At 39.8% G+C, this 22,635-nt stretch overlaps 1 protein-coding gene across 1 annotated transcript in view; it reads left to right on the forward strand.

The window, feature by feature from the left end:
* pcnt (pericentrin) overlaps positions 1-22,635 on the forward strand; it is a 72,519-nt gene that overhangs the window by 25,925 nt on the left and 23,959 nt on the right. Inside the window, exons 18-35 of the mRNA XM_088930798.1 lie at positions 232-473; positions 1,521-1,987; positions 2,841-3,378; positions 5,229-5,462; positions 8,267-8,419; positions 9,357-9,503; positions 11,602-11,753; positions 11,974-12,173; positions 12,493-12,710; positions 13,272-13,434; positions 14,041-14,232; positions 16,811-17,043; positions 17,427-17,546; positions 19,106-19,126; positions 20,649-20,885; positions 20,968-21,135; positions 21,777-21,929; positions 22,140-22,310. Of these exons, the coding sequence (XP_088786924.1) occupies positions 232-473; positions 1,521-1,987; positions 2,841-3,378; positions 5,229-5,462; positions 8,267-8,419; positions 9,357-9,503; positions 11,602-11,753; positions 11,974-12,173; positions 12,493-12,710; positions 13,272-13,434; positions 14,041-14,232; positions 16,811-17,043; positions 17,427-17,546; positions 19,106-19,126; positions 20,649-20,885; positions 20,968-21,135; positions 21,777-21,929; positions 22,140-22,310 (3,809 nt within the window). The remainder of the gene's footprint in view (positions 1-231; positions 474-1,520; positions 1,988-2,840; positions 3,379-5,228; positions 5,463-8,266; positions 8,420-9,356; positions 9,504-11,601; positions 11,754-11,973; positions 12,174-12,492; positions 12,711-13,271; positions 13,435-14,040; positions 14,233-16,810; positions 17,044-17,426; positions 17,547-19,105; positions 19,127-20,648; positions 20,886-20,967; positions 21,136-21,776; positions 21,930-22,139; positions 22,311-22,635) is intronic.

A 22,635-nucleotide genomic window follows, 5' to 3' on the forward strand; every position in this document is an offset into this window, starting at 1 on the left:
TGTTTAATCGCTTGATGAATTACCTGACTTGAATACATCATACAATCGGCATCAAACATGACCTTAGATCTTCCTTTTTCATAAATTTTAAAAAGGATACATTGGGTTGGGACATTATAAACTTTACTTAATACTTTTTAAATGTTTTTCTTGAATCTGGTGTTTCAGTATAATAATTGGTTTGCACGCACAGAGGTACATTTCCATTGACTGTTGATCTTTTCCCTGCAGAAATAACAAAGCTGCGTCTTCAGAGTGCCCAGGATGTAGCTCGGCAGGTAGAGGCAGAGGTGGCAGAGCGGGTTCATGCTCTTAAGGAAGAACACTCTGTCAGCCTTGCACACCTTAATTTGGAGAGGGAGCAAGTTCAGCAGCTGGAAAGGCAGATTGCCCTTCTGAAGGAAGAACATGCTGAAAACCTGAAGAGTGTTGGTGAAAAATATGAGGAACTTCAAAAACAAGCTGTAGAGCAGGTAATTGTATGGAGCATTATTGAGTGTCCCAACTGTCACACTTAGGCCTCCCCATTGATCTTAACGAGGTTTCATGACGCACTCTCTCAGATCTGTAACATCTTGTTGGATGTTCACCGACCAATATACATGCTCAGTCCAGCCTCCAACATATTGCAAAAATGCATTTCTTTTGTTCTTTATTTTCACCAGTCTTGAAAATGTTGCTTCATCACTTGTGCCCAATCAACTCTCATTAAGAAAGTGCCGAAGTATTTATGCAAGTCACTTTTCAGTCATGAACAAATTCCAAAAACACATCGATTTATTTTATGATCTTGTAGCTGGCCTGGATGATCAAAGCAAACATTGTATAATGGCCTATTGCAACTTTCAAATGCTAGTATGAAAACCTTATCTGTGTGGATTTGTATGTTACATTTTAAGTGTAAAATGAATAATGTTTCAGATTAATGCTATTGAATATACTCTATGTAGGAGCTACTAGTCAATGGGGACAACTTTCAGAGCAACAATGCTTTGTGGGGATGGGGATGGTAGTTCTCCGACAGTTTTTCTCAAATTTGCGGCACACTGTCCCCTCCCCTTATACAAATCGCCATCAAAAGGACATTATTAAGAACAACCTATAATATTTAATTTGAATTTCCCGCTAATTGTCATTGTCACCTTACTCTGTTGGGAACTGCTAACCACGAAACATGGAGCTCTTGCTAATTTGGTTTCAGATGTTCTGCTTTTGTCAAAAAAGAACACTTGTACCACACGATTCCTACTTCTAGAGTTTAAGAGCATGGATTCATTCTTGTTTATATACCAAATGTGCACTTTGAGACCTAGATTACTCTGCAAAACTAATATGTATAATTTATTATTCTTCTCATGTGTAACTTTTCTCCAAAACGCTGTGGCACACCATCAGCTTGGCACACCGATGGCCCTTCTTTGTGCTATAGCACACCAGTTGAGAAGTGCTGTTCTGTGGTAGTGAGCTGGGGTTCATGGATATAAATTGTTTACTGTGGTTAATGTTCTTTAATTAAAAAGGTTAAGCAGGATTCTCTGGAGGAGCTCCAGCGCAAGGTGGAAGAGGCCAGGAGAGAGGAAGGCGAGATGGTGACGAGGCAGTTCTTGGGGCAGAAGGAGGAAGAGCTGCAGCGCCAGAGGGAGGAGCTGCAGGCTCAGGCAGAGGAGCGTCTCGCTGCTCTCAGAGAAGAGTTGGAATGCCTGTGGAAGGAGGAGAGAGGGGCCTTGAGGAAGGAGCTTCAGACCAGAGAGGAAGAGGCGAACCGCTTGGAAGAGCAGCTTGTGGAAGAGCACAGGCAACTGCAGCATCTCCATCACAGCCTGGAGACTGAGCAGAATCCCCAGATCCTTGCTGTCCAACACAAGATCCAAGCACAGTATGACAGTGAGCTCAGCACTGCCAGAGCGACGATGGCAGAGGAGCTCAGAGAACTGAATGCTGCCCTGCAGGAGCAGACAGAAGCCAGGTTGCGGGAGGCACAGAGCAAGTAAGATCATGGCAGACCCACTGCTGCATGGTGTTTTTATAGTATGGTAGTATTTGACCTGCTAAGTTTTTATGGTCTAAACCAAAGTAGATTTAAATTTCTGTTTCAGATCCAACAGGTTTCCCTAAATGCCTTTGTTGTGTTTCAAAGTATTTTTGTTGGAGAACAAATTCTTTAATATGAAATTTAATAGTTAACCAAAATAAGAACCGTCTGGTACAGCAGGTTCAGTCAGACAATCTGATGTATTATAGACTAGCCAACAGCCATATCACCCTGCAGCTCACACCTGGCAACCCACTGAAGCGAAGCGGGTGTGAGCCTGGTCAGTAGGAGACCTCCTGGGAAAAGCTAAGGTTGTTGTTGTTGGAAGAGGTGTTAGTGGGGCCAGCAGGGAGTGCTAATCCTGAAGTCTGTGTGGGTCCTAATGCCCCAGGGGACACTATACTGGTAAAGGCAACGTCCTGAGTCTGTATAGTCATTAAAAGTCCCAGGGTGTTTCTTGAAAAGAGTAGGGGTGTAATGCTGGCGTCCTGGTTAAATTTCCCATTGGCCTTTACCAGTCATGGCTTCCTAAAAATCCCCATCTATGAATTGGCTTCATCACTCTTCTCCTCCCCACTGATTGCTGATGTGTGGTGAGCATTCTGGCACCATATAGCTGCCGTTGCATCATCCAGGTGGGGGCTGCACATTGGTGGTGGAGGGGATTCCCCATTACCTGTATAAGTGTAAGGAATTATTAATAATAATAATATTAATATTATTATTATTATTATTAGTCTTGTTTTCACCTGTGACTTGCCTTTGCATAGTAGCTTTTTTAGTACTGTTTTCATATTCTTGTCTGTAGGTTCCAGGAAGAGGAAAATCAGCTGAGAGAAGAGTTTGCCCTTAAACAGGAGGCTGTTCTTAATGAACTGAAGGTTAAGCATGTACAAGACCTAGAAGCACAAAGGTCAGCACTGCAAGAACATTTTTGTAACCAGTTAGGGGAGCTAAAGAATGCACATCAGCTTCAGAAGGACTTGAAAGAGAGGCATCAGGCAGAGCTTGAGGCTTTAGAGGCAGAGCTGCTGGCCAAACACAAGGCTGAGAAGGACGAGCTGGAGGCCAGGATGTTGTCCAACATGGACACTTTGGAGTCCACTTACTTGGCAGAGATTCAGTGCATCCGGAATGAAAAAGAGCAGGCTCTCCAGGACCTGAAGACTCACTTTGCTGAGAGGGAGCGGGAGAGAGAGAAGGACCACACTGTAGAGCTGGAGAGGCTGAGAGCAGAACACCAGGTGCAGCTGACATCTGCCACAGAAGAGCTGAGGAAGGAGCTGGCTCAGGTTCACATAGACAAATTCAAAGCTATGGCAGCTGAGCTGGAAGAAGCTCACAAGGTAACTTTTTTCATTAACTGAACATTCATTACACTATATACATCTTAAACAGTCTGTGATTTTTTTTAGGAGAGGGATATGTAAATTAATATTTCTCTCTCCTACTAACTAATGCAAGATGTCTTGTACATAAAACCTCACTTAAGTTCTGTAATAGAATTGGCGTTATACAATGCTTGTGTTTGATATGTAAATAGCATACTGTAGTGTGAGCTCTTTCCCTGGATAAATAAACTTCACCTCCTGCATCCTCTGAATATCTTGCACTTTTTTGCAAAAATTGTGCAGGTTTTGATCAGTTTAATAACTGCTCAGTACAGTGTTGGGTCTCCTATGTTTAATTTATTTTCTGTAAATTAAAGAATGCTATATTGCATATTTGATTTTATGCAATAGCCAAGAACAGGTTGCTTCAGAGTTGGTTACATAAGATTTGCATAATGGCACCATTACACAAGTTGGAAAATCGGTGCAAGTGCTATGAATTTGTTTTACTGTGTTAATATAGTATTAATACAGAATAAGAGCACATGACCAAAAGCCTCACACTATTCTATGTAAAATAAGCACTTTTAGCCATACAGCAAGCACTAAGACCACATTTTCATTATTTTGTATTTTGTTGAGGCATAATCACTGTGTTTTTGTACTAACATAAAAGTGGAAGAGTTTGTACTATAACTAGTTACTTGAAAATCTCTAATATAACAAGCACTACAAACATAAGCTAGTTGCTCAGGGAAAAGTGTTAATAGCCCAGGTTTGACTTAAAATATACATTTTTAGATTTAGTAGAAATCTGATTTACTAGAGTTTTTTTTACAGTGCTAGATGCTATGTTGAACAGCTCTCTAAACCAGTCTTAATTGACTGGTAAAAGTATCCCCTTTAAACTTGATGCAATATTTTTTTATGAAATAGTGCCTTTAAGTCTTCTGAAAGACGAGGAAATGTCATTCAGCACTTTCATACATGTAGTATTCATCTTTCTAGAAAATGTATTTAATGTTCTGTTACCATATAGATGGCTTTCAAGATTTTTCTATTTAGTGTCCAGTTTAAAAAGTAACTGTTCCTTGATAATTTAACTCAAAATTTGTTTTCTGATAGAGTGAGGTTTTCTTTTCACAATCAGGTTTTCAGTATGGTAATCTTTCAACCCCATTAGAACAGTAGCTCTGCCTTCAGAATATTTGCTCCTTTTTTAATTAGAAGGTGGATTAAGAAGATTAGATTTAATTCTGAATCTAAAGCTCTTAACATGGTTATTTCTAATTCAGTTATGAAATAATTGAATAAAACATTAACCTAGTCAGAAGCTTGAAAAGAGTGTTTAAGGTTCAAGAACAGCTTACTAAGGCCTTTATGATGCTTTTTGGAATTGAGGTCAATTTTGTTTAGTGTGCCTAACCAAGCTCGTCAAATTTGTGGGGTACAGACGTTAAATGGTTAAACTCTCCAAACATACTTATTAACAAAACAGTTTACACACGATTTAAATTTTGTAGTGTTTGTTGGTAATGGATGGCTTTATTTTTTTAATTTTATGCGAAATGTCCTGATTTCTGGGCTTGCTTTTGGCCAGGGCCAATGATGCAATATGACCCCATTACACCCCTTATAGATGGCTTGTGTGGCCTACAGCTGTGATGGTTGACCAGACTGGGTCTTGGAGACCTTTTGAAGATGCTAGACTTAAGAGGTTGTAATGCCCATTACTTTAGAGTTCGATTTTCTTAACTGTGAATGCAAAACCCTAAAATAGTCCTGTAAGAATTCGATCTCCTCTTCCTTGACTACACGTGTTGCCAGGTGTTGGGCCCTTATCCATGTCTTCTGTGTTTGTGCAGGCAGAGCTGGCCGCAGCCCTGAGCGATCAGCAGCAGTGCCTGGAGGCAGAGAGGGGCCGAACTCTGGAGGCACTGCGAGAAGAGGTGCAGGCATTGGAGGAGCAGCACAGCAAGGCCCTGCAGGAGCTCAGTGAGCTGCACAGCCTGGAGAGACGCCGCCATGAGCAGCATCTTGCACAGCAGCTAGCTCAAGACATCGACACGCTGAAGGCTCACCATGAGCTGCAGCTCCAGGTCACTTGGGGTGGAGTGTGGGTTTGGGATGTTGGGGGTCATTCAGTAGACTGCTTTCTAAGATGCATTTTGTAGGGAACCATAAACCGCTACATCGCTTAATATGATGCATAATTTGAAGTGCTTCAAACTATAGTTTTAATGTTATTTTAGTGTGACTGCGAAGGAAGTTACTGGGGTTAGAGTCCCATTACTAATAAGGTGAATTAAGTTCTTAATTCTGATGGTCTGTTACTATTGAAAATAAGTTCTAAAATGGATGGTATAAATAGAGATAGCTCTAAGGCAGCTTAAAGTAGTTACAAAATGTCTGGACGTACTCTAGGTGATGGTAGAATGTGAAAATCTGGGATTTTGTCCATCTTTTAAATTTGTATAGATTTTCAAAGACTTCTGAATCTTTCTCTGGTGTTCTTGCATTATATAGTACGGTATATCCAGGAAACACTAGCTGGGAAAAGTTGAAATATTTTCTTGATCCAGCATAAAAAGGAGAAGGACAGTTCATTCTCCCAAAAGGGTTAATTGATTATTTTCCATTTTTCACATTTCAAGACACCCCAGTTTCTGTAGCAGAATAAGTGCATAACAGAAAAATGTATGCAGCTGTAATTAATCGTATACGCTGTACCAAATGCCTTTGGTAAGTTAAAGGAGTCATAGCTGTGCAAACTAAGGGCATTTGTTGACAAAGGCTGGTCACAGTCTAGCAGGACTTGGTCTGTTGTGTACTATACAATTTTGGTCCTGTAATGTCATAACACTCAGAAATAATGATTTTATCTAAACTCAGCAATGGTGACATTACTGACTGACCACATCAGGTGTCCGTTGAGTGTTTTTACTATGTAAAAATCGTGTAAGTTGTTAAAATGGCTCAGTTGGACTTGTTTTAATATGTTTTTTACAATTACAAAGACAAGCTGGTGGAACAAGACAGTGGTGTTTTTGATACTTGGTGTGTAATTGTAATTATTTCACGAGCATCAAATGTAACATCAAATTATAACTGCAGCAAATTTCAATCATCAGGAAAAATAGCAATCTTTTCTAGCAGTTGCACAGACATTTGTAAGTCATTTGTTCAATAAAATTAATTGCACTGATTAACATTTGACATCGGCAAGGAATTTACAATTAATATTGTCTAACAGTGTATGTACCACTGGAAGCAATACAAGCTCTACATTGTTAACTGCTTTGCACCAGGGTGCAGATGTCTTGTTCCATTGCTCTGCTGGATTGTTACATCAGGACCAGCCCACAGAAGGGCAGCAAGTGTGATCCAGGTACTTGGATCAGTTTAGTGCTGTGGAGTCAGATTATCATGAAGTACTACAATTGCGAGTTCTGTAGTTACTTGATATTCCTACCTGTACCAACACACTGTGACCTCCTCATTGACTGGTCAGTTGGACACATTTACCAAATTGTTCTGCCCATCTCGTATCATTCCAAAACTCTTTGACTCGCTGCTCAAGAGGACTTGGTTCCGCAATGAGTGATAGTGTGCAAATAGTCTAGCTTCCAACCCAATGAAGGCATTACTCATTGGGCAGCGTAGTGATATTTTTTCTGTGGCTTTTCATTTTTGATTTTCATCAGGTTAGGTCTGATCAGATTTGATTTCATCAAGTTAACTCTGCATCCAATCATGTACTATTTCAGTATTTATATAACAGTCACTTGAGTGTTGTTCAGTCATGAATGATCAAGTCATGCTTGGTAGTTACTTTACACTAAAGATATTTTTACAAATGGGAGGCTACAAAAATGACTTGACTGAGTGGATACATCAATACGTAAAATTGATCGTAACCCCCAACTTGTAAAGAATTCTGCAAGGAATATACCTGAGCATAGTATAGTTCGTCATGCAAATTGTTGCTCTGGCACAGCTTTGGTGAAAAGAGTAATTCAGGCACACTTGGTTAAACAAATTAACAATGACGGTGGCACTTTACATACAACACAGTTACTGTTTTTTTTTTCAAGTTTTAAAGACAAGGCATTTCAGAGACCTATGTCTAGGTCACCCATAAAACCCCAAGCTACTACCAAGTATTTGGCTCCTAAACAATGCCTACAGAGGCCTTCTAAACGAAGTAGAATACAGCCTATAATTAAATCTTTCTCTAACCCCGATGATGTAAAATAAATGGAAGCCTATTTCCCTATTCTAAAATGTACCGAGAGACTGTTTTAAACCATGGGATTCTTCACTCCAGGAACGCAAAGTTCCCTAAAAGCTACAGAATGGCAAGCTCTCTTAGAAAGATTCAAATACTTGGCTCTAATCATTTTTGGATGATTATAAAGAAGGGACTCTCACCAGGCACTAGCTTCAAGTTTCAACTGTCTGTCTCCTCTTTCATGTGGTCTCGCATTCTCTTTCCCTTTTTGTTTTTCCTCTTTCATTCTTTGTCTTGATCTGATCTTATACGGTCTCTTTCTGGAATGTTAATTAACTCTTAATCATTTACCCAGAATTTAATGAACTAAGGTAAACCAGAAGATTCTTTTGATCAGTGTGTCTCACACCCATCAAAACTAAGTAAACATCCCTTGAATTGAAGCTCTAGAAAGTGGAAATATTGTCCCTAGTTAGGTATTATACTAGTTAGTAGTTAGGTATTGCCTGTTGGTAATAGATGTCTAGAGAGACCTACCTCAGCCTGTAACAATATTTTACATTCCTTTCTTTCCCTTAATCTCCAGGACCACTCTGCTTGCTCTTTAGACATGTTCCAGTGTAGCAGTTGGGGGTTTAGAAACTCATGAGTTGTTGTTGTTTTTTTTTTCAGGAGCTCTCCAGTACCTCCGCAGGGGAGCTAGAGAGGGTGAAAAGGCAGCTGGAGGAGGAGATGACAAGACAGCAACAGCAGTTCCAGGAGGAGATGGAGCTGCTCAAGTGCCAGTCAGAAGTACTGTTGGAGCAACAGATCACCCAGATCAAGGTCGGCCAAGCAACATGTAGAGAGGAATAGATCACTTAATTACATTTGTACCACGGTAGCAGTAGGAGGCCAATTTATTTTGTGCAGGTGAATGTTAAATGCGAAATTTCACTGCCACATCCATTGTACTACAGCCACCTAAACTGTATTCGTGCCCACTTGGTAGTAGCAATGGTTACTCGACAGAAATCCTTCAGAAAGTCTTTGACGGTGGTGTCAGTTGTCTAGGTCACAGTTGCTTCCTGTTGGTGGTACTGCTGGAATAGGGATATTATGTGGGATAGGCCTTAATGACTTAATTTTGTGCTGTTCTTGCTAATGTTCTTAGAGCTTGCTCCATCTTTTTTTGTGTGCTTAGTCTTGGCACCATGTAGTATCATTAAAACCCAATTACCTTATGCACTTACCTTAACTTTGTAAGTGTAAATGTCTAAGCACTATTTTTTTGCCGTAAGTTGAAACTTCAGCAGTTTTTATTGTGCTTGACAAGCAACAAGGTTAAAGGAAATGTAATTTTTGTCTTGTTAAAAAAACAATCAAAGCTAATGTATTCTGAAACTCTTTCGGTCAGTGTGTGGACTGTTTTAAATAGAAATTGATAATACACGCAAAAGAATCTCAAATTTAAAAGTTACTTGACCTTGTAAAAGAGTTTAAGAAGAGCTCCATGAGGTTTACCAGATGTAGTTTTGTCCCAGCATATAAATTAATTCATGGAATTGACATCTTTGGCTATAGTTGGAAGGATCTATGACAGCCTAGCCCCCTTTTGATAATTTTACGATTCATATGTAAAAAATAAAACTGCGAATCATCTTTATGGGTGTTTATGATGATCATTTTTGTATACGGTTTCAGCTACACTCAAAAGAACTTCAGGGTTGCGTGTTTTCTTAAAATTCACATTGTTTAATTTTCATTCTTATTAAATTCACAGGAGGAGTTTGAAGATGAGAAGAGAGCTGCTCTTGAACAGCAGAGTGTGAAATTGCTTGAAGAGCATGAGCAGAGAGACAAGGATCACAGAGAGGAAAGGGACCAGCTCACAACTAAGCTCCAGAAGCAGGCCGCTGTGATTATACAAGTAATGGCTGAAATAAATCTTAATGGCTTCTTTTAACAGTTACACGGTTTTGAGGCATTAGTCATCTTTTGCCAGTCTTTTGTTGTTCAGTTGTAGGCCACAGGTGCATGCACAGTGGAACCTTCTCATATGACAGATACTGGAGACCTGGCCAAGCTGTTCTTTCACTGTTGGAAAGAGCAGTGATCCTGTAGCATAACTGTAGCACAAAGATTAGGGCAGTTCAATAAATAATGAATGTGCTTTGTAAATCCTCTAATTTCTTTTGTTTTCAAATCTGGAAGATAGAATTGCTGTTTACTTTTAAAAAGTTATACTGACATTTTCTAACACTTTTAGCTTCTACATGATATTGTACGTAACTGTAGCTGCTGTCTGTAGCCCAAGTCAAATTTAGCTAAAAACAGTGAAAGGCACTAGCAGCTTCATAGTAATATTAATAAGGAATATTTCGTTTTGTAAGTGTTTTTTTTTTCGTGGTCTTGAGAGCATCTTTGTTTCACTCTCTGGTTCCTCAGGCAAGTCCAGACACGCTTTTTGGAGAGACCTACAGTAATTATCAGATGTGCACTCGTGCTTGGCATGGAAAGCTTATGGGCTGTGGACAAGGACTGAAATAGCATATAGTAACTTTGTTTTGGTAGACCAAATGTATAAACTTTTCACATCATTTAGAAATAGTTGCTATAGTATCATAGCTGTATACTAATAGTTGCTAGATGTTAAGCAAATAAAAAAGATAAGCTGGTTGAGATGTTCTTTGGTTATTGGATATATCGATTTTTTTTTTTAGTTGAAAGAAATCACTGGAATTATTTCTAGTTTATCTACATATCCTTGTTTGTACTGTTGTTTACACTTTCTTTTCAGAGAACTGTCAATGTGCTAATCCTTTTGCTAAAGATTTATCCACTGACAATGCAATTTATCATCTTTACACTCAGGTCTTATTAACATGACATCTGCTTCATATGCAAAGGAAGAAGTGATAGGTTTATTCCATGCTGAAAAGAGAAGAGAGATAACGCAACGTTTCGGCTGTGAAGCCCTCTTTAGGTGACCTCACATCTGAAGAAAGCATCACAGTGGAAACGTTGTTTTTTCTCTTCTCTTTTCAGCATGGAATAAACCTATCACTTCTTCCTTTGCAGACTGCGCATGCTGACGCAGCTACCTACCTGATCTGCTTAATATGGGTAATCTGTAGCAGGTAATGCTTGACTAAATTCCCAAGGCAAGCTAAAATCTTTTGTTCCCTATGCTTCATATTGAAAATAAATAATCCAGGGTCTGTGCCCTCAGCCCTGTGCCATATGGTGTGTTTTAATTTGTTGCGGAGTATGTCACAGCATTTGTAAATGGGTTTTTCCTTAATGCTGTCAACTCAAAAAGCAGAACTGTGCAAAGAATAGCAGGAGATTGTTTGGCTGACTGTACCGCCTTCTCTCTAGTGTAATCTAGTGCCAGCCGGGAGGCTTGTTCCCCCCTCTCCATTGTCATGGCAACATTGTGGCAATACACGGCAAGGGGGTCAGGTGTGATTTGTCAGACAGGGTGGTTACCAGGATTTAAAACTGTTTTTTTGTTTTTCGAAAACTTTGCTAAAATTCAGAGCAATGGTCATGCCGGTTCCGGACAGACATTGTTGGCAGGGATCTTACAAATGCCATGAACGGAATATTCCTCTGGGAGCTGCTTTTCTTCCAGGCTTGTTTTTAAGAGCGGCTTTTTTTCTTACTGCTGCAATGGTTGTCCGAGGGTTGTCAGAAATTGTTGTATTCCTTCGCGGAAAGACGCCCACATAACTTTGACGCAGATTGCAGGAGCTTTATTTTTGTGCTTGAAACTGAAAGAGGCAGATGGAAATCGTAACGTGCTATGCTGAGTTCGCCAGCCTGTTTAATCCCTAGAAAATGGGTCTACTGGGGTAGACTGAGCTTCACTAGACTGATGCGTTGAATAAGGACACAATGTCGGTTGCGCAGCTTAAAAATGGCAACTTGTAATATTTTGGTGTGGGACTCCGATACCAGAAATCAGCGGTAAAGGTGTGATGACGGGCTTCTTGTCCTTGGCCTCTCTTTTGTCTCTGCCCCAGCTGCAAGAAGAGGTGGCTGTGCTGAAGAAGGAGATGGAGGCGAAAGACTCGGAGCTGGAGACCCTCTTGCAGCGGAGGGAGCGGGAAAACAAGGAGGGGGATAACCTGGTGGCTATGCTGAGGGCTGACCTGAGCTGCGTCACAGAGCAACGGTAAAGGACAGGGAGATGCCACGTGGAGGGCCTAGAACACGATTGCTGAAGTGTGGCCTGCTGCTAATGGTTACCCATGAAGGCAAAAGGCTTGTTTTTTTTTGCAGTTTTACATTAAAGAAAAATACTCGGAGATGTATAGGAAGATATCGCTGTGAGTGAAGGGTATAAAGTTCGTATTTTGCTATGCTAAAGGCTTGGATTTTTATCTCCATTTAAGGAATAACCTACAAGATGCCAATGAGCGAGTACTGAAGCTGTTGCTGGAAGTAGTGAAGAACGCTATTGCCACCGAAGACCTCATCAGCAGAAAGATTGCAATGTGCATGGGCCACGGTGACGAGCTGGCAGAGGAGAGTGGGGCTGAGAAAGCAGGAGCCGCCTGGTCTCAGTGGGGGACCAGAGACATGCAAGAGAAAGGTTTGGTCTGCTTGAGATTAAACCTGAATAAAACCTGATACACTGTGCTTAAATTTACCCAATAATTGTATTGTCTATAATAATGCTGTTTTATTTATTTTTTTTAGTCTCAGTAGCATGAATAGTTATGTACAACTATTTCTAAGGGCATAGTTACAGTGAGCTGGAATTCGTAAACCCAGCTGAAAATCAGGAGGCACTGCAATCCTGACAGTGACCTAGTTATAGGATTCTAGACCAGTTGGTACCTGCCGACATGAGACTGAACAAAGAATTGATTGTGCTACTGTTGCTGAGCATTGTCCTGATCCTCCCTTAGGTGAAGCGGAGAGTGTTGTTGGTGAGATGGGGGCTAATTCAAGCCTGTGGTCAGCACTGACAGATGAGGGCTGTGAACTGTCTCAGCGCTTGTCTGAGAGCATCTTTACTGGCCCAGAACTTGATCGGGAGCACGAGGAAGTGGTCCTGGAAGTATGTCATCGCATACACTCGGCAGTAGAAAAACTCTTGGACTTAGTTGCCGAGTCCCACAGACAGGTACAACCATAGAATATCGCTAATAACATGTTACATTTTAAGGATTCCACGCAGTGCATGTTTGGAATGGTGTTTAGTGCATCACGTAATTTTAGCACTTGCTGGAGGGAAATATGTAAAATTTAAGGCTTCACATAGAGTTCTTCTAGCTAATTTTGTCTGAGTTGATTGTAAGCAGTGAGTTATTGGTAGTTAGCATGTTTTTGCATTCTTTGCTTTTCATGCCTTACTTGGTTTCACTTAAAATTGTCTACAACCCAACATGAATGTAAATATAACGTCAAACTCCCAAACTGTTTTTCTAGGTTAATTTCACTTCCTAATTTTCATTACGTTCATACAGTGTTTTTTTTAATTGGGATTTTAAATTTATGAATGAGTTGCATCATTACCTCTTCACGTGTAAATCTTAACTTTTAAATTTAAAACCAAAGAAACAGAAGCATAGACTTTGCCACTCTCATTCAAATATTTGCCTGAAGAGCTATGCTGCAGTAGCCCAGGTGCAGCGATGGGGCTGGGCTTTGTGTCTTGATGGGAGTTGTGTGCTGTGCTGTGCAGCTGGAGCAGACCCAGGGTGTTCAGGCCCACCTGGAGCAGCAGTTCAGTCAAGGCCAGGAGGACACTGCCCAGCTAGTCACCCATCATCAGAGAGTGCTGCAGGAGCTGCAGCAGGAGGCTGTGCTCAAGAACCAACTGGAGCTAGAGCTGCATAAAGCAGAAGGTGAGAGATCTTAAAGGGCATCTCACCTGTTTTCTCACTGTCAAAACAGAAGCTTTATCTCAGTTCTGTTTGCATGTGTGATTTCTCAGACCTGCTGTGTAAGAGGTTGCTTTTGATTTTAATCAAACCATGGTTCTATAGGAGACGATTTAACATTGAAGTAGTTCAGTCAGGTTTAATTGCTGATAAAGACAAGACCATTTTTTTTTGTTTAAGATGTTTTGTGGAATGCTACAGAACAGCTGTTTTATACGTGACAATGTGTTCTGTCCTTCAAACCAGTCTTCTCCGAGTAAGTCAATTGTGAGGCTACAAATATTTCAGGTTTGGTACTTCAGTTTGAATGTATATAACACTCATGACACTAATATGTACAGTAAATGAATTAAAAGTGACTAAGGTTTTCTTTTTTGGACATGGGGATACATTTGAATATCTTCTGCACAAAACGTGCCACACCTCAGAGGGTTAAATGAGGAGCTTTTGCTGCTTTGAATACTTTCATGCCTTATTTTGGCAGGTGCAGCAGCTGCAGCATTGGCATTTGGCTTTATTTGAATGTGGACGTGACCTCGTCCCTCTTCGCCTCTGTCTCTTGTCCGGCAGGTCTGCTCGAGGGCTATGTGGTGGAAAAGGCAGCCTTGGAGGAGGCTGTGCAGCAGAAGGAAGGAGAGGAGCAGCGGCTGGTGGAGGAACTGGAGGTTTTGAGGGGGCGGCTGGCAGAGCTGAGCGAGGCGCACAGCCTGCTGCTACGCCAGAGGGATGCTTTGACTGGCAGCATGGATGACAACCAAAAGGGTAGGAGGCCTGAACTTACAGTTACAAATGAGAGGCTGCCATTATTATCTAGATGTTTTGTTTGCTAGTAAGTGATTGGTTCAGGGGTCTTGATAGCTGTTTTTCTTAAGGAAGCCTTGATGTCAGCTTCTACAATGCCTGGATGTTGTTCCATACTCCTGCAACCCTGTGCATAAAGAGAATTCTCTCCTCTTTCTAGTCTTGAGTTCCATTTCATTCTAGTATGCTTTTTACTGTTGAAATCCCATTGGACTCACTAAGTGACTTGGAGACTCTGTGAAAGCAAACATTAAGTTCTGGGTTTATGGATTGCAATGGGGGAAGATAGGGTCAGTATTTTGATTATACCAAACCCAGGATGTCATTGTATTTGAAAATGCCTTTATTCAATTTCATTCTTATCTTGCTTGGCAAAGAAAATCCAGCATATGCTTTTGCCTCAAAGGTGAATATGGCCGAGTACTTTTATTTCGTGTTTTTCGGGATTGTATATCCTATCGCGTCAGCTTTGCAGTGCTCTAAGAAATATTTAATCTAAAAGGATAATTTTTTACCTTGTTGAAATGGTCATTGACAAATGATCTTAACTGATGAGAACAGGGGCTATTTCATACTTTAGTTTAGCTGGTGATATACAGCTTACTTCATGGAAATTCACTATGTTCAGCATACCTGTTTTACTGTGATTTTTAGTTTATGCTTTAAAGGAACCATGACAGAGGAACAACAGATTTTTTTATTAGTGGGGAAGTTATTGAAAGGTATTCAATGGCAGAAGTGAGTCACTTTTTTACTACAGTATGTCATTTAGTTTAAATAATCATTCAGTTCTAACTTTTCCATTTTCTGTTTCATTTCCAAATTATGGGGGCACTAATTGTGATCTTTTTAAAAAGCTCTAAACTAGGCAAAATTGCAACAAGAAACTTTAAACCAAATGTCACTTCTGTTGGATTTAAGTTTAGACTTTGCAGTCCTAATTGAGAACATGGATTGCTCCCACTGTTGCTGTAGGGAAGCCGATAGTTGTAGCTCTTGAAACAGATGCAGTTTGTGAGAAATTGAGTAAGATGGAGAAAGTGTGGAAAATTATTCTTTTGGTGCAGTGCCTACTTAAAGTCCAGAATGTGTCCCACTCCTTTCCAGCTACCCAAGATACAATAGTTCAGCTGCATTTTCTCACTCAACTGGGAGCTCAGCCTTTGACAAGTGTTCACACTACTACTTCTGTGTACTTGTACATCACGATGACCTCACAGCCTGTTGACGTGCATAAGTGTCTTCCCTTTCAGTGAATGAAATTAACCCTTTGAAAATAAGATGTGCTGGGTTTTGGTGCTGATTTCATAGTAATCCACCTAGAGCTTAATTTTGAACCCTTAGACATTTTGGGATCTTAACAACACATTTGATCCGAAAAATTTACAACTGTGGTAAGGACTGGTGCCAAAGCCGAAATGCATTCGTAGTTATAGTATAAGAATGCTGTTTTTGATTGGAAATAAGACTGCACAGAGTTGTGAAATTAGATTTTTTTTGTGGCGGAGTGCAATTTATGAACATTCACTTAAGAGAAATGCATGATTACGATTTAATGTTACAATGTATAGGATAGAATTTTCGGAATCATGCTGTGAATTACCTTTTTACACATTTTCAGAGCTGTGAGTTTTTTTCTTTTTATAAAACCTTTGTAGGAAGAAATTTCCTGTGACACTTATCAGTCTTTTAAATATATTCTCAAAATCACGAACAAAGAGCACTGTCAATATCCATAGCTTTGAGATCATGTTTTGAAATAACATGGACAAAAGGCATAGAGATTAACACCTACATTGATTATCCTTTGAGGCAGAAGTAGCTTTTTACAGTACATCCTTGTACAATAGGATTGTTCATTGTAATTTGCCTCTGTTCAAGCCTTTTAGTTGCCTTATTCTTGTTATGGTGTCCTTCTGTGCATATAACATTTAAGTGACCATCAGTGAATAAAGGTTCTTATTTCATGGCAACACAGGTTAGATCTTTCAGCAGCTTAGTTAGGGATTCCTGTAAGGTTTGACAAGTGTTATTTAACTGTAACGTAGAGCAATGAAATTACCTTCCATGAGAACTTAATAATTAATAATTGCTTACACTTATATAGCGCTTTTCTGGACACTCCACTCAAAGCGCTTTACAGGTAATGGGGACTCCCCTCCACCACCACCAATGTGCAGCATCCACCTGGATGATGCGACGGCAGGCACAGTGCGCCAGAACGCTCACCACACACCAGCTATTAGTGGGGAGGAGAGTAGAGTAATGAAGCCAATTCATAGATGGGGATTATTAGGAGGCCATGATTGGTATAGGCCAATAGGAAATTTGGCCAGGACGCCGGAGTTACACCCCTACTCTTTTCGAGAAACACCCTGGGATTTTTAATGACCACAGAGTCAGGACCTTGGTTTTACATCTCATCCGAAGGACGGATCTTAAGATCTTAAGACTTGTCTTAAGATGACGAAAGGTCCATCAGCTGCATGTCGGGAGCATCAGAGCAGGCACTGGCAAATACCTGCACTTAATTTGACAGGTCTGCTGGAGGAAGCGGAGCGTCTCGCTCAGGAGAAACTGGACCTGCAGCGCCAGGCAGAGAAGGACCGCTCGGGCCTGACTGCTCGGCTCAAACTCCTGGAGAGCGAGCTGGAGGAACAGATGAGCCGAAGCCAGGAGCTGGAGGAGAGGCGGCGCGTTCAGACCGAGGACTTGCAGCAGCAGATCCAGGCACTGGAGAAGCAGCTGCGCAACAACCGCCACTTCATCGATGCAAGTAGCACCGTCACTGCTGTGCTCTTTGACATTACAGATGGAAGGAATTGATCTGTGAAGTTTCTTGTTAGAATTTCTGTAAACTGTATTTTGAAAGTGGATGCTTGTTTCGTCTCCTTACTTCTGATTTCCAGTAGAAAAGAATTAGCTTGGGAAATTTAGGACACTGTATGGTTGTGTGTGTGTAAATGGGTCAGTTTACACTTGTGACATTGAGTAACATGATGAAATCAAAGACTCAAAAGGTACACTTCTGTTTTTAAAGCATGCAAGATGTAAGAACTTGTATAATCATTGTTCTGCACTGAAGCTCGTAGCCAGAAGTTGAAACTAGTTTGTTTTTTTTAGTGGCTAAAAACCAAAATACATTTTTTCTTTAGGAACAAGCAGTGGAGCGAGAGCATGAAAGGGATGAGTTTCAACAAGAGATCCAGAAACTGGAAGCCCAATTGAGATTCCCTGTGAAATCACATGCTGGAGGGGACAATGGAAGCCAGAAGGTAGTCTTGCTTATGCTGATTGTTTTCAGTTTACTCGAAACAGGCTATAAGAAGCACAATACTAACCGATTGCTGTACATAAATTGGCATATTGAGTAGCTATGCGAGCTGCAGTCTCTGAAACGGATTCTTGAGGTCAGGTCCTGTGCTCCAAATTTATTTTACTGACGTACTGTGAAAGAAGACTTAAAAGTGAGCCATAATGTAGAATGTGGTCTTAATTTAACAGTTATGGTGATGTCAGAATTAATTTTACACAAGTTTGTTAGAATAAAATACAAGCATGTATGTACAAGGAAGTATCAAAGCCCTGTTCAAAGTTAACAAATTGTTCTTCAGGACTCTCCATGTGAGGGATTGTTGATGTACAGAAAAATAACAGGTATTATCTAGGAATCGATGATGACGTGAAAGGAACCTTCTTAAATGCACAAAACATTTTTCCAGTAGCTCTCTAAAAGAAGACCTAGAACACTTAAGTGTTCTAGGGCTTTATTTAAAAATGTGTGTTCCAGGCTTTATTTAAGAAAGATATTAGCTCTGTTTTAAGTGTCTGACATGAAACTGGGATGCACAGCACAGATAGGGATTGAAACCTTTTCAAACTTTCCTCTCGAAGAAATCTGACCTACAAGTCACTTGGGGTAATTTCAAATGTTTTGGAGAGAATACAGTAGACTTGTTTTGTGTGGGAAAAAATGTATGCAAATTTGTGCATATGTGGTTGGTGTTGTAAAAATAAATGAAACATCAAATAATGCAGGGGATTTTACAAATTCAAATCCGGCATGAGACTTGAGCTACGCTTTGGGAACTAGTTACAGAGCCTATAGCATGCCGAAGCTTTCTTTGTGCAGCATCACCCTCGGAATGATTTGTAAACCAAAAACAATTACGAAGGGGAAAGGCAAGGCAAGACAAGTGTCTAATTCAGAGTTCATAATCTTTTTCACTCAAGTTAAGGGGTTGGGATGATCATAACCAGTTTGGCCTGTATGCATGGCAAGAATGAATCTTCAATTTGTGCAATTGGAGATGGAAGGCTGTTCGTGAGAGCTCTGCATCTGCTATGTTCCCTGCAATTTAAGTTGTATTAAATCTGTTTTTTGTCTAATGTACAGTTTTCTATTTGCTGCCTTACAGTTTTTATAATACTTTAAATACACATGTCCTGATACACTAGGGCCCCGACTAGCTCTGTTGGTAGAGCGTGAGACTCAATCTGAGGGTAGTGGATTAGTGTCCCACGTTGGGCGTGAGGTCCTCGGTGTTGGAGGTTGGGCACAAGGCTAACAACCCTGTCCCATAAAAAACTAATGTTATGGAAACGGCAACAGGATGTTGCTGCCCCTACATGATGGAAGGCATGACGGGCAAACATCCATTAATATGCTTATGATTCATAAGACTAGTTAGCTTCTATTGTTTTTGTTCACTTCCCCCCCATCCAAAGATAATACTGATTTGAGATGTGGACCTATTTTGAAACCTTTGTTCAAAAGTGTTTTTGATCATCATGCCATTGTTGTAATGATTTTCTTTTCTTAATGTGTTTATAGATTGAGGACTTGGTTCTCCAGGTATGACAGTTTTAGTGTTGCTTAGTATCTAGTCATTTATTTTTGCATGATGGAATTGTGTATGTGGACTTCTGCATAGCTTGATAAATACTGCTGCTTCTCATACTGCCTTGTGCTTTGAAGATCTTTACAGTAGCAGTCACTGGCTTGGTGTAATTCGTTTCAGTTAAATAACAGCTTTTGTCTGTTCAATACAGATGGTTTAAAAATGGGTTGTGTCAAGTCAGTGAGCAGGAATGTTGATGTAAAGAAACACTAAGATTTTATAGATTTCTCGAACTTAGTCTTAGAAATAGTGGCATTTTCTGTTTATTCAACACTGTAGTATTTCCAAGATTTTTGTTTTATCAAATCTTTTTTGTGAATGTGTATAGTACTCTAACCTGTTGTACAGTGCCTTAAAAAGGTATCTTGGTAGATCATTCTAGGCTTTTAAAGAAGACTTTATTTAGTAAATGTATTGCTCCTATTAATTCTATAGTGAGGGCAAATCAACATTTCTTGGAAAGCTACCTTTTAATGTGAAAATAAAGGCAGCTTTCCATTATCACAACACTTAAACTCTGATGTTTAACCTAAATTGCCCTTGGTCCTGGCCCTGTGGATATTTTACATATGATCCTGTGCTCAATACATAAGAGTATGTGTAAAAAATATACTATATATTTAGGTTTCGTAAAATCTTAGTGTGGCTTCTTTGCTTTGCTGACTTTCACTAATAACACAATTTACTGCAAAAGCTGCTACTTATTTGTAACTGCAGTTAATCTGAATGGCTCCTATAGCGCTTATTATTTTAAATACTCCCTCACTGTAGTATGCTTTTCTAAACTTATTTACTTTTGAATGAAAGGGACTACTGAAATGCATGGATGCAAAATGGGACAGCACAAACAATTGAATGACACACTCCCTGGGTTATGTAAGGGTTCCATTCTGAAAGTCTTTGTGCGACTAATTTTATAGTCGGAAGCTACCTTTTCTTAGCTGTTGTGTAATGATGAACAGAGAATAAACATTGATATGGCAGCTGTCCTCATTTATTTTCCCTAGTGGTGTTGGCCTATGAAGAAGGAAAGGACAGGGGTTGAAAGTTGTGTGTGCTAATCATGTAGTAGGTAGAGGGTGTAATGCAGGTGGATTCTGATGATGGTTGCTATTGTTTTCTCAGATTAACTTTATTGTTAAACTTAAACCCATGGGAGGCTTTCAAGTTTAAGTCTTGCATGACCCTGGGAGTGGGTGCACTACATTTTAACTCGTCTTTAGTCTCTGCAATTGACTGATTAATGCCCTGGTAGAAATCTTTCTTGTAACATTCAGCTACAAAATCGATGGATGTGTCTACAAATGAGTTTAAAAAAAAAAGTGAAAAACTATCATTATGAAATGTTGATGCTCTTTACAAAATCTGAAGTTTTGTTTGAAATGTTAAAATACGTTCCAAATTCTGTGGCAAAGTGTGAATAAATATTCTAGTTTCTATGATGCTTGATGTGACTTGACGTTTTATTGTTGGAAGGTGGAGATACTGCAGACCAACCTCAAAGACAAGATGGAAGATTACAATGTCCTCCTGCTGGCCAAAGAACAGTACCAGCAGGAGGCTATGGAACTCAATGAAGAGATTGATAAAATGGCAGCAAGGATGCGTGAGTTGGAACAGACCGCGCTTAATAATGCTGAAGAAGCTAAGAGAGTAAGCCATCTTGAGCAGGAGCTGCAGAAGATGAAGAAAATCGAGCAGGATCTTCTTCAGGTAAAGACAGACAAGGTCCAAATGTTTGAGGCAGATCTCATGAGTGCTTGTGATCTGATGCACTTTTTACTTTTTATTCCAGGATAAAGATGCTCTTCAACAGCAGCAATATACAAACCGAATGCAAATCTCAGCTCTGCAGTCTAAACTAGATGAAACTCGCCACAGATTCCCAGAGAGTAACTTGGACCAAGTCTTAAAGGAACAGCTGGAAGCTGGACAGGAGGCTCTGATTGGCAAAGAGAAACAGGTGTGCTGTACCCAGTTAATTGGCATGAATGTCATGGCCTGAATGTCACAGGCCATGTGAAATGTAGTTAACAAGGTAGAGCACTATGTTTTGAGTCTTTTTGAAGGCTTTCAGTTCATGTAAGCAAACTGTCCAGGAAATATCTTTTATATAGCGCTCAAACAGAAGATTGTTGATTTGCTGTTTTGTTTATTGCATAATTTGGATCTGAAAGATTCATATTTCTCAAGTTGCATTGCCATCTAGTGGTCATATAGCACAGTTTACAAGTGTTTTTAAAGAAAAGATTTGCCCTAGTCGAGCCAAGTCCAGTTTTCTTGGAGTTGGGTCGTTTTATGAAGGTTGAAAAACGAATATGGCAAAAGATATATATATATATCAAAGCACTGAAATGGCTGATAGTACAGACAACCAAAAGCAGTCTCCCAAAATTTCCCAAATCTCCCAAACTTTATTAATGAATAATAAAATAATTTAAGTGTTTGATGGGTTTTAGGTGAAGGTATATAAAATCATACAGAATTTTAACTTTCTGAATCCTTGGAGTAAAAGATCTTTTAACGTGCATTTGTTTATCAACTTTTAAGACTTCCTACTTAAGTGGAATGTGGTTTCTGAGTGAAAATATTTTTATTGCCCAGATTGAGGCTCTCAACATTCAGCTGGAGCACATCCAAAGGGATCTGGACACTAAATCAGATGAGGTTCTTCAGCTTAAGGTGCAGCTGGAGGTACAGATGAAGCAGGGCTCTGCCTGTGTTGACCAATTGCAGGAAGAAATTATTCAACTGAAGGTAGTGTAAAGCTAATAGTCATTCACATATGTACTGTTTTAATTCAAGACCACAGAGTTCTTAGCATCTCCAAAATAGAAAGCTTTTGGTGAAGAAAACTGAATATATATATATAGCATTTTCTTTCAAGTTTAGTTGCTTAATGTGTTCATCTTGAAGTCATCTTGAGTGCAATCATTTTCTTTTTCTGTTTGTATTATGTATCATTAGGAGACGGTGTCCAGTCTCTGCAGACATCAGGGAGAGGACACTGAGGACAGCGCGTCTTCTATGCTGCTGTTCCCCCAGGCTCTGCTGGAGGAGAAGAACCAGGAAATTGACCACCTAAATGAGCAGATTATGAGACTTCAGCAAGACATGGACAACATCAAGGATAACAAGGTAGCAAGAATGGAAGAGCTGTTTTGCCTTTTTCATTACCAGGTGAAATGCAGTTTGAATGTAATTTTCTTTAGAAAATAGGGTCCAGAAGTACCCTGCAAAATTTTGTTCCTTGTAAATTACAAAACATGTTTGAATTAAGTTACAGCACAGTGCTTTTAAACTAGATTGCTTTATGCTTATTAATAACAGTATATTGTGCGCTATTTGGGAAGTGCTTTAAGGGATTTCAAAGAATAATATAAAAGTCTTTCTGGAGTGCTGGTTTTGTGGCTTTCAGATAGTGTTCTGTAAAGATTAGAGTTCAGTTTTCTCTGCCAATTTT

Source organism: Atractosteus spatula, chromosome 13 (genome assembly GCF_055471065.1).
Source record: "Atractosteus spatula isolate fAtrSpa1 chromosome 13, fAtrSpa1.hap1, whole genome shotgun sequence".
Lineage (NCBI taxonomy): Eukaryota > Metazoa > Chordata > Actinopteri > Semionotiformes > Lepisosteidae > Atractosteus > Atractosteus spatula.